At 39.9% G+C, this 15,386-nt stretch overlaps 1 protein-coding gene and 1 long non-coding RNA gene across 3 annotated transcripts in view; one reads left to right on the forward strand and one right to left on the reverse strand.

The window, feature by feature from the left end:
* The window catches only part of LOC309519522 (outer mitochondrial transmembrane helix translocase-like), a gene marked incomplete at its 5' end in the record, with an annotated part of 69,451 nt that overhangs the window by 20,595 nt on the left and 33,470 nt on the right, over window positions 1-15,386 (forward strand). For both annotated transcript variants that reach the window (XM_082200625.1, XM_082200624.1), the window contains 3 exons: window positions 1,697-1,795; window positions 2,380-2,500; window positions 5,169-5,369. In XM_082200625.1, the coding sequence (XP_082056751.1) occupies window positions 1,697-1,795; window positions 2,380-2,500; window positions 5,169-5,369 (421 nt within the window). The remainder of the gene's footprint in view (window positions 1-1,696; window positions 1,796-2,379; window positions 2,501-5,168; window positions 5,370-15,386) is intronic.
* On the reverse strand, window positions 1,738-4,968 carry LOC309519656. Its single transcript, XR_014213939.1, has 3 exons — window positions 3,466-4,968; window positions 2,326-2,506; window positions 1,738-1,856 (listed from the first exon to the last, which is right to left on the reverse strand). It is a non-coding gene; the product is annotated as an uncharacterized lncRNA (long non-coding RNA).

The raw sequence follows: 15,386 nt of genomic DNA on the forward strand, positions 1-15,386 counted from the left end.
TGGCGTATCACTCAACATCCAAAAAACCAAAGTGCTGCACTAACAAGTACAAAACAACCCCTCTGCAGCACCACAAATCCAACTCAATGGAAAATGTCAATCACTTTTCCTACCTAGGCAGTTATCTTTCCACAAGCGCCAACATTGATGCCGAAATCCAGCATTGCCTGAGCTCTGTGAGTGCGGCTTTCTCCCTATTGAAGTGCAGAGTGTTTGAGGACTGGGACATTCACAGGGAAACCAAAATGCTTGTTTACAAAGCTATTGTACTACCAACCTTACTATATGCTTGTGAAACATGGGCCACTTATAAAAGCCATCTCCAGCTGCTTGAAAGATTCCATCAATGGTGTTTCTGAAAAATTTTACACATCGCTTGGGAAGACAGGAGAACTAATATCAGTGTACTGGAAGAAGCAAAGATCACCAATGTCAAAGCGATGATTCTTCAACATCAAATTCATTGGACTAGTCATGTTGTGCACATGCCTGATGAATGTCTTCCAAAGCAACTACTCTATTCCAAACTTAAAAATGGAGGTTTAAAGACTGTCTCAAGACAAATCTAAAAAATGTAGTAAAAACACTGACAACTGGGAAACACTGGCCTGCGAGCACTTCAGTTGGAGAACAGCCTTTACCAAAGGTGTCATGGGCTTTGAAGACACTCAAACTCAGGACGCAAGGAAGAAATGTGCTAAGAGGAAGGCACGCTTGGCAAATCCACACCATGATCAACTCCCACCCAGAAACCTATGTCCCCACTGTGGAAGGATGTGTGGATCCAGAATTGGCCTCCACAGTCACTTACGGACTCATTGTTAAAACCGTGTTTATGGAAGACAATCTTACTTGGCTACGAATGATCACCAAAGAAGAAAGAAGAAGACGATGTCCCACATTTACTAAATTTTGGAAGAAAGTGCTGGACTATATAAACAAGACACAGCGGGAAATGTTAAGATGCTCTTGAACTATATACTAGTTCTGCTGGCAACAGGACTGAGAAAATGGATTCTACATGCCCTAATGGTGGCCAAGAGACAGATGAACTGGAAGAATAGCGATACAATTCCCCTTAATCAATGGCTTGAAAACACGACAACATTGGCAATGTATGAACAGACACACACTTTCTTTGAATAAATATAATGATATTTTGAATGAGTTCACACATAATAAATTAGTCAAAACAAACAAAAAAAATCCTTCCAGTAGCACCTTAGAGACCAACTGAGTTTGTTATTGGTATAAGCTATACCAATAACAAACTTAGTTGGTCTCTAAGGTTCTACTGGAAGGAATTTTTTGTTTTGTTTTGACTATGGCAGACCAGCACGGCTTCCCAGCTGTAACCATAATATATTAGGTTATTGACAGTTATATGTGTATTAGGATAAGAAAAATACAGCCAGATGGGTGGTGTCTAAATAATAAATTATTATTATTATTATTATTATTATTATTATTATTATTATTATTAAACAGTATTTTTTTCCCATTCTCACTCACTTTTTTCTTTATTCCTTTTCCTCACTCTATCTTTTATAAATGAAATTCTTCTTCTAAAAGTGCCAGGTGCAAGTCACTGTGTGTAGTCATGACAATAGCAAGTCATGACAATAGCAGAGTCCGATATTAAATCTCTGAGATAAAGGGAGGACTGCAACTCTGGGCCTCTTTGTTTTGTTGGCAGGCAGAACGCTTGATGAAGCAGATTGGGGTGGAAGGAGTGAAGCTGGCAGAGCATGAGATGATCATTGCCGCTCACCTGGTGGTTCCAAAGGATATCAAGGTAGGTGGCCAGGCTGCTGCTCCTCTTGACAAAACGCAAGAGAGTTTTGAGGCTCTCTAATCTGCTGAAGAAAAATGGACAGGGGGGAAAAGGTTGCACATATCTTAGTTCTGAAATGAGATTGTGTGGGTTCACACCAGAATTAGTAATTCAGATCTGGAACTTTAGCACTTTGCAGCACATCAATATAGACTGTTGGGTCTTTGACTGGTGGGCTGGGACCCACTCTCAGGTTATGACCTGATCTAAGATGGGTCACAACAGCAGCACAACCACCAGTCCAAATACCACTCTACAAATGGCAAACAATTAAGATATGGGCCCCATATGTCTGTTTGGGTCAGTTCTTTAAAAAGGATGAAAATTGCTGATGTAGACAAGCCTTTAAACCAAGAATAGATAGAAAAGGTCCCTACCCCAAAGAGCTTAGTCTGAATGGTTATAATGGAGGAAAAACAGTGACAGAATGAATAGAAAAGCCAAGGATAACAGGAAAATAGTGCAGTTGCATTTAGACTCAAATTTCTAACCTTTGTTAGTCCCTTTGTTATCTGCCAACTGCTCACAGCTTGTCCCACCTACAGGTAACTTGGAAGGACATTGCAGGCCTGGATGAGATGGTCAGCGAACTCCAGGACACTGTGATCCTCCCATTCCAGCGGCGACACTTGTTGCAGCACTCCAGGCTCTGCCAGCCCCCAAGAGGTATTCCTTTGGAACAAGGGGCAATTTACTAGTTACTCAATATCATTTTTGAGACTTAAGGAAAGTGTTTCCTTCCTTTTAAAATCTGCATTATTTTGTTGTTTAGTCGTTTAGTCGTGTCCGACTCTTCGTGACCCCATGGACCAGAGCACGCCAGGCACTTCTGTCCTCCACTGCCTCCCGCAGTTTGATCAAACTCAAGCTAGTAGCTTCAAGAACACCATCCAACCATCTCATTCTCTGTCGTCCCCTTCTCCTTGTGCCCTCCATCTTTCCCAACATCAGGGTCTTTTCCAGGGAGTCCTCTCTTCTCATGAGGTGGCCAAAGTATTGGAGCCTCAGTTTCACGATCTGTTCTTCCAGTGAGCACTCAGGGCTGATTTCCTTCAGAATGGAGAGGTTTGATCTTCTTGCAGTCCATGGGACTCTCAAGAGTCTTCTCCAGCACCATAATTCAAAAGCATCAATTCTTCGGCGATCAGCCTTCTTTATGGTCCAGCTCTCACTTCCATACATCACTACTGGGAAAACCATGGCTTTTACTATACGGACCTTTGTTGGCAAGGTGATGTCTCTGCTTTTTAAGATGTTGTCTAGGTTTGCCATCGCCTTTCTCCCAAAGAGCAGGCGTCTTTTAATTTCGTGACTGCTGTCACCATCTGCACTGATCATGGAGCCCAAGAAAGTAAAATCTCTCACTGCCTCCATTTCTTCCCCATCTATTTGCCAGGAGGTGATGGGCCCAGTGGCCATGATCTTCGTTTTTTTGATGTTGAGCTTCAGACCATATTTTGCGCTCTCCTCTTTCACCCTCATTAAAAGGTTCTTTAATTCCTCTTCACTTTCTGCCATCAAGGTTGTGTCATCTGCATATCTGAGGTTGTTGATATTTCTTCAGATATGCATTATTTAGCCAAACCCTACATATCAAATAAGTGATTATGGTCAGAGGGTGAGTTTGCTACCTGTTGTCCACTTAAGAAACTTGCTGGGTATGTACAAGTGACTCCCCATTTACCCAGGGGTTCTGTTCTGGGCCCCCCCCCCCACAAAATCAAAATTGCGTAAAATGGCCTGCCATTCCTTCATCTCCCGCAAGCCAGGGGCTGGGGGTGGAGCTTCCACAGCTGACACACGCAGGGAGGGATGGCGGGGCTCGGCTGAGAGCTGCTCCCCGTTTCCAGGGACCACTTCTGGGGACCTGGCACCACACATGCACACAAACAGAACGTACATCAACACGGAATTGCCTCAGTCAGTTGGGCAGCAGCAAGAGCAGCATTAGGTATTAAACATTAATATTTCCATTAGCATTTTTCCGTCGACAACAAAAACAACATTTTCCCCAGCTTGAAAGTGTTATTCCAACAGAATTAAATTAAATGCTCTACTCAGTTTAAATTTAACAAATCCCTCCAAATCAAAGCTACTTTAATTAAAGTTCCGATTAGTGCACACATTCACAGTCAGTTACACCAATAGGTGGACTAAATTGCCTCTAAGGTACCTTACAACTCTAAGTCTCATGTGATTCTGTTTTTTAAAAAGACTGCCCACCACACTCCAATATTCTTCCTTCAAATTGTGTCAGTCAGCACTCCAAATAAAATGGCCTTCTGGATATCCTGAGCCAAGAGCTGTAAGGGGTGCGCGTGCTCAGCAAGAAGGACAGAAACACGACACCTCTCTTTCTGCCGCTTGTCTGAGGTGGTGAAACAGAGGATCGTATCCACAATGCTTGTCCTACTCAGAGAAGACCAACTGAATAAAATGAAGAAGAGTAAATTATGTCCATCATTTTCAATGGGTGCACTCTGAGTAGAACTTATATGGACACACCTCTGAGACACTGGCAAACTACAGTACATAGAAGGATGGGGGGGGCTGCTGAATTTTTCTTGGGGGTCACAAGTTGTGCCCATTGTCCTTTCCTAAAATGGTTACTGTAGTTAGAATATGAGTTGTTGGTGCAGTGCACATGGGCACAAATGTGCCTGCAGAGGTTTCCCTGAAGCCTGCAGGGTCCCTTTCCTTGCAATGCTGGAGTTAGGCTTGAAAGAAGCATTCTGTTATAGACAATAGAAGCCTTTTCCCAAGGGGGGTGTCAACTCTCCCTTCTCCTGTTCTGAAACGCCCACCTCACAAAACGGATTTTGGCACCTGAGACAAACCACTAAATAGTGTCCCCCTCCCTGCTAGGGAAGAAAGGGTGAATGAAGATCTACATCGGGATCTGCTGCCCTGAGATGGTCACCTCACCTTGCCTGATGGGAGGGTCAAGCCTAATTGTTGTGTGTGGAGCGAGAGATCTTCCTGGAGATGGCAGCTGGGGAGGAATGGTTATCTTTTGCTTCCCCAGCTGACCTCTGCAAGAAGACCACTCTCTAACTAGGCTGGGGTGGGGTGGGGAGAGAAGCACATTTCCCAAGCCTAATGGTTGGGGGAGTGTGCAAGTATTTGCTGTGTATAAGTATTTGCTGTGTATAAAGCCCACAAGTTTCTCTGATCTGCACATCTGCCCATGAGTCCCAGAGGGCTGGCAATCTTTGAATTAGAAAACTGTTCCTGGTGGGCTTTATAATACAATCAGAAAGTAGGGATGAACTTCTCACATAAAAAAGGGAGGTAGACTGTGAACCTGTGCTGATGGGTTTTTCTTTGCTACCAGGTGTCTTACTTTATGGCCCTCCGGGTTGTGGGAAAACCCTTCTTGCCAAAGCAACAGCCCAGGCTTCAGGATGCAGGTTCATCAACCTGCAAGCATCTACGCTGACGGACAAATGGTATGGAGAGTCACAGAAGCTCACAGCTGCCGTCTTCTCACTGGCAACCAAGCTTCAGCCCTGCATCATTTTCATAGATGAAATAGGTAATGTTTGTATCCCTTCCTCCCATATCCCAACATCAGCATCCTCTGCCATGGTTGCCTCTCCTTACTCTTAAGTCACTCCTAGATCTCTTTTTCACTCTCAGTCTCCCAGCCAATTCCTCCTTCCCTTCCTTTCTTGAACACATAAAGGTAAGAATTGCTCTGTCATATCAGGCTAAAGAGCCACCTGGGCCAGTGCTGCGTTTCTTCTAAAAACCACTGGTTAGATGGCTCAAACATCCTGCGAAGGTCAGGAAAAGGAGTAAAAGACCCTCTTGCTCCTTATCGACCCAGTCAGTCACTGGGCTCTGCAGGCGAGGGCCTCCTGCAGATACCACCTTCTCCAGTGGTTCAGTCTGCAGAATATAGGAATCAGGCCCTTTGGAATTCCCTCCTGTTCAATATTAGGCACAGACTCCCCATGTTTTCAATGCCTACTGAAGACTACACTTGATTTTAGCCAAAAGGCCAAGAAGCTGTAGATTGTATGAAGCTTATCTTACTACACTGCGGGCTGTATAAACAAGCCAGGGATCAATTAATTAAAATGTTAATGGCAAATTTACCTGGGAATTCTGAAACCTACTATCTCAAGCATCTTCTCAAAGATATGACAAATTATTACCCTGGCTGTGGCAAAATTTCTCTCGGAGGTAATAAGAATTAGAAATAAACATGCTGCGGATAAAACACAGTGACTCTCCTGGAATATTTTCTATGTATTCCTGGTTTAAGAGCTGTTTCTGCAGGTCTCTGGACTGTAATAAAGAATGTGCTTGCCTACTGTGTGCCTACTAAAGACCCTGCTCTTTCTTTCTTTTTTCCAGCATAATTTTTATTAGTTTACAGCAAAACAAATAAAAATCAAATAAACCACATCATGTATTCAACCGATTCATTCTTTAAGACTTCCTTCGGCGTCTCCGCAAATCTCCGTTGTCTATCAACACATACTTTCGCATCTCCTACTATCTATTGACATTATTAGAATCCTTTCCACCCTTTTCTTTAGACAATATTCTTACAAATATCACAGAGCTCTTTTAAACCCTACTAGCATTATTTGTCCCTCACTTAAATTATCCAGATATTCCACGAATTTCCCCCATTCCTCCATAAATCTTTGATCTCTCAAATATCTAATTTTTCCCGTCAGTCTATCTAGTTCCGCATAATCTAATAGTTTCTCTCTCCACTCCTCTATTGTCGGTATTTTCTGTTGTTTCCAGTTTTGGGCTAATAGGACTCTTGCTGCCGTTGTTGCATATTGGAAAAATTTGCCGTCTTTGTTCTCTTTTCCTGATAAACCTAACAGAAAGGCCTCTGTTTTTTTCCCCAAAAGTATATTTTAATTTTTTTTTCCATTTCTGTATATACCTTTTCCCAGAAACCTTTAACCTTTTTGCAATCCCACCACATGTGGTAGAAGGTCCCTTCATTTTCCCTGCATTTCCAACATTTACTGCATGTCTTATACATTTTTGCTAGTTTCGCAGGGGTAATATACCAACGGTATAACATCTTCATTAAGTTTTCCTTCAACGTTACACATGCCGTGAATTTAAAATTTTTTCCCCATAATTTCTCCCACTCTTCAAAATAGATATTATAACCGAAGTCTTTTGCCCAATGTATCATTACCGACTTCATTTCCTCGTCTATTAAGTTCCACTCTAGCAGCTGGTTGTACATTTTTGATAGGATTTTGTAATCATTATTTATTATCTCAATCTGAAATTTAGAATCTTTTTCTGCATATCCTCTATCTTTAATATCCTTATTAGCCATTTCGTTTATTTGAAAGTAATGGAACCAATCAAACACCTTTTCCTTAACCTGGTCATATGGTTTTAGCTTCCACTTCCCCCCATCTTTAATTAGCAGCTGATCATAGGTAACCCATTTATCCCTCATGTTGGTCTTTTTAACACTCGTGGCTTCTAGTGGGGACATCCAGTGTGGGACTCTGGGTTCCAATAAAAATCTGTACCTCTCCCATACTTCTATCAAAGGACCTTTAAAGATGTGGCTTTCAAATCCCTTGTGTACCTTCTTCTTTTCATAACATAGATACGCGTGCCACCCAAATCGATTGTCGTGGCCTTCCATATCTAAAAGTTCTTTATTATCTAATTTTATCCACGGTTTTATCCAACATAGGCACGATGCCTCATAATATAGTTTCAGATCTGGAAGTGCGAATCCCCCCCTTTCTTTTGCCTCTGTCAGTAATTTAAACTGTATCCTCGGTCTTTTACCCTGCCATACGTACTTTGAGAACTCTCTTTGCCATTCTTTGAATATCTTAGTACCTTTGATTATCGGAATATTCTGGAATAGAAACAACATTCTCGGAAGTACATTCATCTTAATTATGGCTATCCTGCCCCAGAAAGACAGTTTTAGCTTCCCCCACATCACCAAATCCTTTTTAATCTCTTTCCATACCACTTCATAATTATTTTTAAATAGTTCTATATTTTTTGGAGTTATCCATATTCCTAAATATTTCACCTTTCTGGCCACCTCTATCTCTGTTTGTTGTTGTATTTCTTCAATTGTACTTAGATCTATATTCTTTGTCATTAATTTAGTCTTACTTTTATTTAACTTAAAACCAGCCACTTTGCCGAATTGCTCTAGTTCTTCCAATATCTCTTTTATTGAGTTCGTCGGATCTTCTATTGTTATTAGCAAATCGTCTGCAAATGCCTTTACCTTGTATTCATTTTGTCCAATTGTTATTCCTTTTATCTTCTTGTTTTGTCTTATTGAGTTAAGTAACACTTCCAATACAGTTATGAACAGCAATGGGGAAAGTGGACAGCCCTGCCTTGTACCCTTCCCTATCTTTATTCTGACACTACGTTGTTTATGATCAATTTCGCTTTCTGCTCCGTATAGATTGCTTTTATTCCATTAAAAAGTAAAGGTAAAGGTAAAGGTACCCCTGCCCGAACGGGCCAGTCTTGACAGACTCTGGGGTTTGTGCGCCCATCTCACATCTATAGGCCGGGGGCCAGCGCTGTCCGGAGACACTTCCGGGTCACGTGGCCAGCGTGACAAAGCTGCATCTGGCGAGCCAGCGCAGCACACGGAATGCCGTTTACCTTCCCGCTGGTAAGCGGTACCTATTTATCTACTTGCACCCGGGGGTGCTTTCGAACTGCTAGGTTGGCAGGCGCTGGGACCGAGCAGCGGGAGCGCACCCCGCCGCGGGGATTCGAACCGCCGACCTTTCGATCGGCAAGCCCTAGGCGCTGAGGCTTTTACCCACAGCGCCACCCGCGTCCCAACCTCTGCACCAACCTCCATGTATTCTAGATTTTTTAACAAAAAATCCCAATTTGTGTTATCGAATGCTTTCTCTGCATCCACAAACATCAGTATAGCTTGTTTGGCCGACAGATATTCTATGATATTTATTATGTTTCTTATATTATCCTTCATCTGCCTCCCCGGTAGAAAGCCCGTTTGGTCTCCATGAACATAATCTAACAATATATTTTTCATTCTGCTAGCTAGAATTCCTGTAAAAATTTTGTAATCTATGTTCAACAATGAGATTGGCCTGTAATTTTTAACTTGCAATAAATCCGCATCTTGTTTTGGGATTAATGTAATGAATGCCTCTTTCCATGTTTCTGGTATTTCTCTTTCTTTTAAGATGTTATTTATCACTTCCTTCAATGGGAGAAGCAATACAGCCTTCATTTCTTTGTAGTAACTAGCCGTAAACCCATCCGGGCCTGGGTGAAAATTTGTGGGTGATTGCTTGATTACATTTAGAGATAAGGAAATGAGAAACATGATCCTGCAAAGAAATAGAGAAAAAAGGTTGTGCATTAATGGGAATTATATAATAATTTTTAAAGACATACCAATCAGAATTCTGAAACGTAGAGAGTCGTACAAGGTACTTGTGCAAACATTAAAGAAAAACAATATTGAGTTTAAATGGGAATTCCCGGAAGGGATCTCATTTACTTACAGGAGTAAGAGACACAGGTTGATCAGTCCAGAGGAAACTGGGAAATTTTTGAGAAAATATAAAGAGTTGAGGCTAGAAACAGAAGAGGAAAAAGGGGAAGAGGCAGCAGGGGGCCCAGATGCCGAGGAAGATACAGAAAGTAGAGGAGGAGGAGAAGAGGAACAAGAGGTTAAAAATCAGTCAAAATATAAAAGGGAAAATAAGCAAGACTAAATTTATTTATTATGGCATTAAAAATTTGTAGTTGGAATATTAATGGGATAAATGATAAGAAAAAGTGAAATAAAACTGAACAAATACTAAAAAAAGAAAACCTAGACATCATCTGTTTACAAGAGACACATATAGCAAGAAGACATAAAAGAGTACTGATAAATAAAAGATTGGGAAATGAGTGGCAGGGAGAAAACCTAATTATAATCGGGTTATATGCTCCAAATGGTAACAAGTCGGATTTTTAAAAAAAAATTAGAAGAAAAACTAGCAGAGTACGCAGATCAGAAAATGATGATATTGGGAGATATGAACGGGGTGGTGTCATTAGAAATGGACAGACTTAGGGAGGGAAGTGGTAAGGATGGGAAGCTACCCAGAACTTTCATTTCATTGGTCAAAAACTGTAACCTGATAGATAGCTGGAGACTCAGACACCCATTGGTAAAACAGTTCATGTACTATTCTGAGCCTAATCAGTCACTGTCCCGAATTGATCAGATTTGGACCTCAAATGAGCTGACTCCAAGAATTTTAAGGGTGGAGATCCAAGCTAAAACTATATCTGATCATAATCCAATAAAATTGGAGTTAGAATCATAGAATCACAGAGTTGGAAGAGACCACAAGGGCCATCGAGTCCAACCCCCTGCCAAGCAGGAAACACCATCAGAGCACTCCTGACATATGGTTGTCAAGCCTCTGCTTAAAGACCTCCAAAGAAGGAGACTCCACCACACTCCTTGGCAGCAAATTCCACTGTCAAACAGCTCTTACTGTCAGGAAGTTCTTCCTAATGTTTAGGTGGAATCTTCTTTCTTGTAGTTTGGATCCATTGCTCCGTGTCCGCTTCTCTGGAGCAGCAGAAAACAACCTTTCTCCCTCCTCTATGTGACATCCTTTTATATATTTGAACATGGCTATCATATCACCCCTTAACCTCCTCTTCTCCAGGCTAAACATGCCCAGCTCCCTTAGCCGTTCCTCATAAGGCATCGTTTCCAGGCCTTTGACCATTTTGGTTGCCCTCCTCTGGACACGTTCCAGTTTGTCAGTGTCCTTCTTGAATTGTGGTGCCCAGAACTGGACACAGTACTCCAGGTGTGGTCTGACCAGAGCAGAATACAGTGGCAAGGTTGAAAGGTTGGGAGGACCCTTACAGTTGAAAGGTTGGGAGGAGAGAACTTTTAGGTGGAGGCTAAAAGACTATCTTCTGGACGATCAAGAAGTGGTTGAAAAAGCCCAGAAAAGGTTGATAGAATATTTTAAGGAAAACATGAATAAGGGTACCAAAACAAAGGTGGTATGGGATGCAAGCAAGGCAGTAATGAGGGGCTTCTTTATCCAGCAAAACACGATTAAAAATAAAGGAAGAGAAAAATGGAAAAAAGAGATCTTAAAGCAGATAATGGATAATGAACAAAAGTTAGTCCAAAAACCAAACAGCAAGAGGATAAAGGAGAATATTAAAGCATTGCAGGCGCAGTTTGCAATGTTGATAAATAGAGAAGTGGAATGGGAACATCAAAAAATTGAGACTAAGAAATTTTGAATACTCAAATAAATCAGGGAAGCTGCTAGCATGGCAGATAAAAAAAAAGGAAGGAACAGAGTACAATAAATAAAATAATAGTGGATGGTGAAGAAAAAACTAATCCCAAGGAAGTTAGCAAAGCATTTGTGGACTACTATAGTGGATTATATAATAATAGAGAGAGACATAATTTGAGGAAGATTGAAAGATTCTTAAAGGATAAAAAGGTTCAGAAGATACCAGTAGAGAAAAAAGAACAACTGAATGCTCCAGTAGAGATAGAAGAAATAGAAAAAGTAATAAAAGACCCTGCTCTTTCACAAGCCTTTTAAGTAGAACTCTTTCCCAGTCTACGTCTGTAATGGAATTATTTTTAGATTCTTTATTTTATCCCTTGTGTGTTTGGAACCCTGGGCTCCTTTGGGAGGAAAAGAGATATATAAATGAGCAGATTAATCTTTAAAGTGTTGCAACATTGCTGTTTTTGCTACAGCAGGCTAAGGCTGCAATGATATACCCACTTTTCTTAGAGTTAACAGCATTGAATTCAGTGGGACTTCTGAATTCTGAGTAGACATACTTATATAGGATTGCACTGTACAATCTATTTTTTATAAAACATTTTTTATTGGTTTTTACAAATATTTTCTTGCATGACACTATATTTTGCACAAATAAAACATTTAGCTTAATGAGCCTGTGATTTCCCTCCTCCCCGACAACTGGTTTTCAAATTTAATCTCAATATACTGCATTTTCCTGTATTTGTTCTTGTTATTAAATTATATCCTTTTAAAATTACTTAATTAACTGTATTTAACAATAAATGATAATTTCATCCTTACAGAATTTCTTATAACCCTACTAGCGATGTTAACTGTTTACAGTTGTCTTCCAAATATATCATAAATTTCTTCCACTCTTTCTGAAATGCCTGGTCCTGCTGATTTTGGATTTTCCCCATCAGCTTTGCCATTTCTGCAAAGTCTAATAGCTTCATCTGCCACTCTTCTTTCATCGGTAACTCTTCTTGCTTCCATCTTTGGGCTACTAATATTCTTGCTGCGGTTGTTGCATATAAAAACAATATTTTATCCTGCTTGTGTATTTCCCTATCTACTATACCTAATAGAAAAACTTATGCTTTTTTATATATATACGTATATTTCAATATTTTAAAAAGTTCATTATATATCATTTCCCAGAAAGCTTTCACCTTCTTACATACCCACCACATATGATAAAAATTTCCCTCTTTTTCTTTACATTTCCAACATAAATTATTTGTTCTATACATTTTTGCTGGTTTTAGGTACCATCTACACATAATTTTCATTTAATGAGCTACACATAATTTTCATTTAATGAGCTCTTTTAATGATCTACAAGCAGTTAAATTTATTTCATCTTTCAACAATCTTACCCAATCTTCTAGCATTATATTATACCCAATATATAATGTATCATTAGTGTATCATCAATGTGTATCACCAATATATAATGTATCATTACAGATTTTCTTCATCTTTTGTATGCCATTCCAACAGTAACTTACACATTTTTTATAATATTTTTATTTTATTGCTTAATAAATCTATTTCAATAAATCTATCTTATAGCTTCAAATCCATTTTTATTTTTATCTTCTCTAAACAATTCATTTATCTGACAATAACGCAACCAATCGTTTACTAACTCTTTTATCTCCTCAAAGGGTTTCAATTTCCATTGATTGTCTGTTTCTATTAACAAATCTCCACAGGTGGCCCACTTATACTCCATATTTAACTTTTTAACAGTTGTCGCTTCCAGCGTTAAAAGCCACCAAGTTGTTTTCCATTCTAATAAATTCTTGTATCTATTCCAAACCTCATAGATTGATTTTTCGGATTACAGCATGTGATTCAGAAAACCTTTAACTTTTTCATACCATAAGTATGCATGCCACCCAAATCTGTTATTAAATCCTTCCAAATCTAATAAATCTGTATTTTTAGCAATATCCAATCTCTTATCCAACAAAGACAAGAAGCTTCATAATATAATTTCAAATCTGGTAGGGAGATACCCCCTCTCTCTTTGGCATCTGTAAGTATCTTATTATTTATTCTTGGTTTCTTCCCTTGCCAGACAAATTTTGTTATTATTTTTTGCCATTCCTTAAAAATACTTACACCACTTATAATTGGTATTGACTAAAATAAAAATATCATTTTGGGTAGCACATTCATTTTAATCGCTGATAAATTAATTCTTCCCCACACTTCTAAATCTCTTTTGATTCCATTCCAAACCGGTGTGTAATTGTCTTTAAATAAATTTATATTTTTAGATTTAGATGTTAACCCATGGGTAGGCAAACTAAGGCCCGGGGGCTGAATCTGGCCCAGTTGCCTTCTAAATCCGGCCCAGGAACGGTCCAAGTAGAGTAGAATGTGTCCTTTTATTTAAAATGCATCTCTGGGTTATTTGTGGGGCATAAGAATTCCTTCATTATTATTTTTCCCCCAAAATATAGTCCAGCCCCCCACAAAGTTTGAGGGACAGTGGACCGGCCCCCTGCTGAAAAAGTTTGCTGACCCCTGTGTTAACCAGACTCCTAAATATTTTACCTTTTTTACCACCTCTATACCTATTTTGAAGACAGGAGTGCCTGGCATGCTCTGGTCCATGGGGTCACGAAGAGTCGGACACGACTAAACAACAACATACATATTTTGCATTGCAGTTTGTATTTCACATGTTCTTCCATATTTTTAACAAGCATTTTGTTTTCTTTTTGTTTAATTTAAATCCTGCTACTTGTCCAAATTGTTCTATTCGCTCCTACTTCTACCAGAAGCACTACTATCCAGTTCTTCTACTGCACTAGATAACGGTTCTACTATTATAACTAGATCATCTGCAAAGGCTTTTAATTTATATTCTTTTCTACCAATATTAATTCCTTTTATCTTTTCACTTGTTTTCATATTTCTTAACAAAACTTCCAGGACAGTTATAAACAATAACGGTGAAAGAGGGCAACCTTGTCTAGTACATTATGTTTCATCTGTCATCCAGGAAGAAAGCCTGCTTGGTCTTTATGTATCATACATTTTAGAACTCCATTCAATTTGCTACGATGCTTGCAAAATCTTATAATCATTATTTAACAGTGAGATAGACCTATAATTTTTAACCTGGGTTAAGTCTGCCTCCTGCTTAGGTATCAACATGATAAATGCTTCTTTCCATGTACCTAGGATATCTCCCTTTTCAAAGATATTGTTCATCAGATCCATCAAAGGTGTCAATAAAATTTGACTTAATTTTTTATAATATTTTGCAGTGAATCCATCTGGTCCTGGTGCCTTTCCTATTTTAAGTCCATCATTGCTACTTGTATCTTGTATGTTATTGGTTGATTCAGTCATACTTTTTTCTCTATCGGAAACTCCCGCAGGGCTCCCTAGGCTGCGGATATCTGCCTGAAGTGTGGGGCGCTCTGCTTCAGTGTGCCCCGTGCTCCGTGCAACAGGCTGCTATCCGCAGCCTAGGGAACCCTGCGGGAACCCCTGCGAGCTCCCCAGGCTTGCTGATAGCTTCCTGAAGCCTGGAGAGCGAGAGGGGTCGGTATGCACCAACCCCTCTCGCTCTCCAAGCTTCAGCGAAAGCCTGCATTCGCCCCATAGGACGCACACAGATTTCCCCTTCATTTTTGGAGGGGAAAAAGTGCGTCCCATAGGGCGAAAAATACGGTAATTCAAAGGGGTCTTCCCCCCCAAAAAAAGAATAAGTCTATCCTTCTTTAACACCAATTGGCCGACCATGCCCAGGAGAAAGGCCTCTGGTTTCTTCAGGAAGGTATATTTGAATACCTTTTTCATTTCATTATAGATCATCTCCCAGAAAGCCTTAATCCTTGGGCACGTCCACCAAAGGTGAAAGAATGTACCTTCAGTTTCCTTACATTTCCAACATTTATTATCGGGCAAATGATAGATTTTTGCGAGCTTGACTGGTGTTATGTACCACCTGTAAATCATTTTCATTAAATTCTCTTTTAAGGCATTACATGCCGTAAACTTCATACCTGTGGTCCATAACTGTTCCCAGTCAGCCATCATTATATTATGTCCAACATTTTGTGCCCATTTAATCATAGCAGATTTCACCGTTTCATCCTGAGTATTCCATTTCAACAGCAAGTTATACATTCTTGACAAATTCTTAACTTTGGGGTCTAACAATTCTGTTTCCAATTTTGATTTTTCCACCTGGAAACCTAGTTTTTTGT

This window comes from Podarcis vaucheri, assembly GCF_965113315.1.
Source record: "Podarcis vaucheri genome assembly, chromosome: 15".
NCBI lineage: Eukaryota > Metazoa > Chordata > Lepidosauria > Squamata > Lacertidae > Podarcis > Podarcis vaucheri.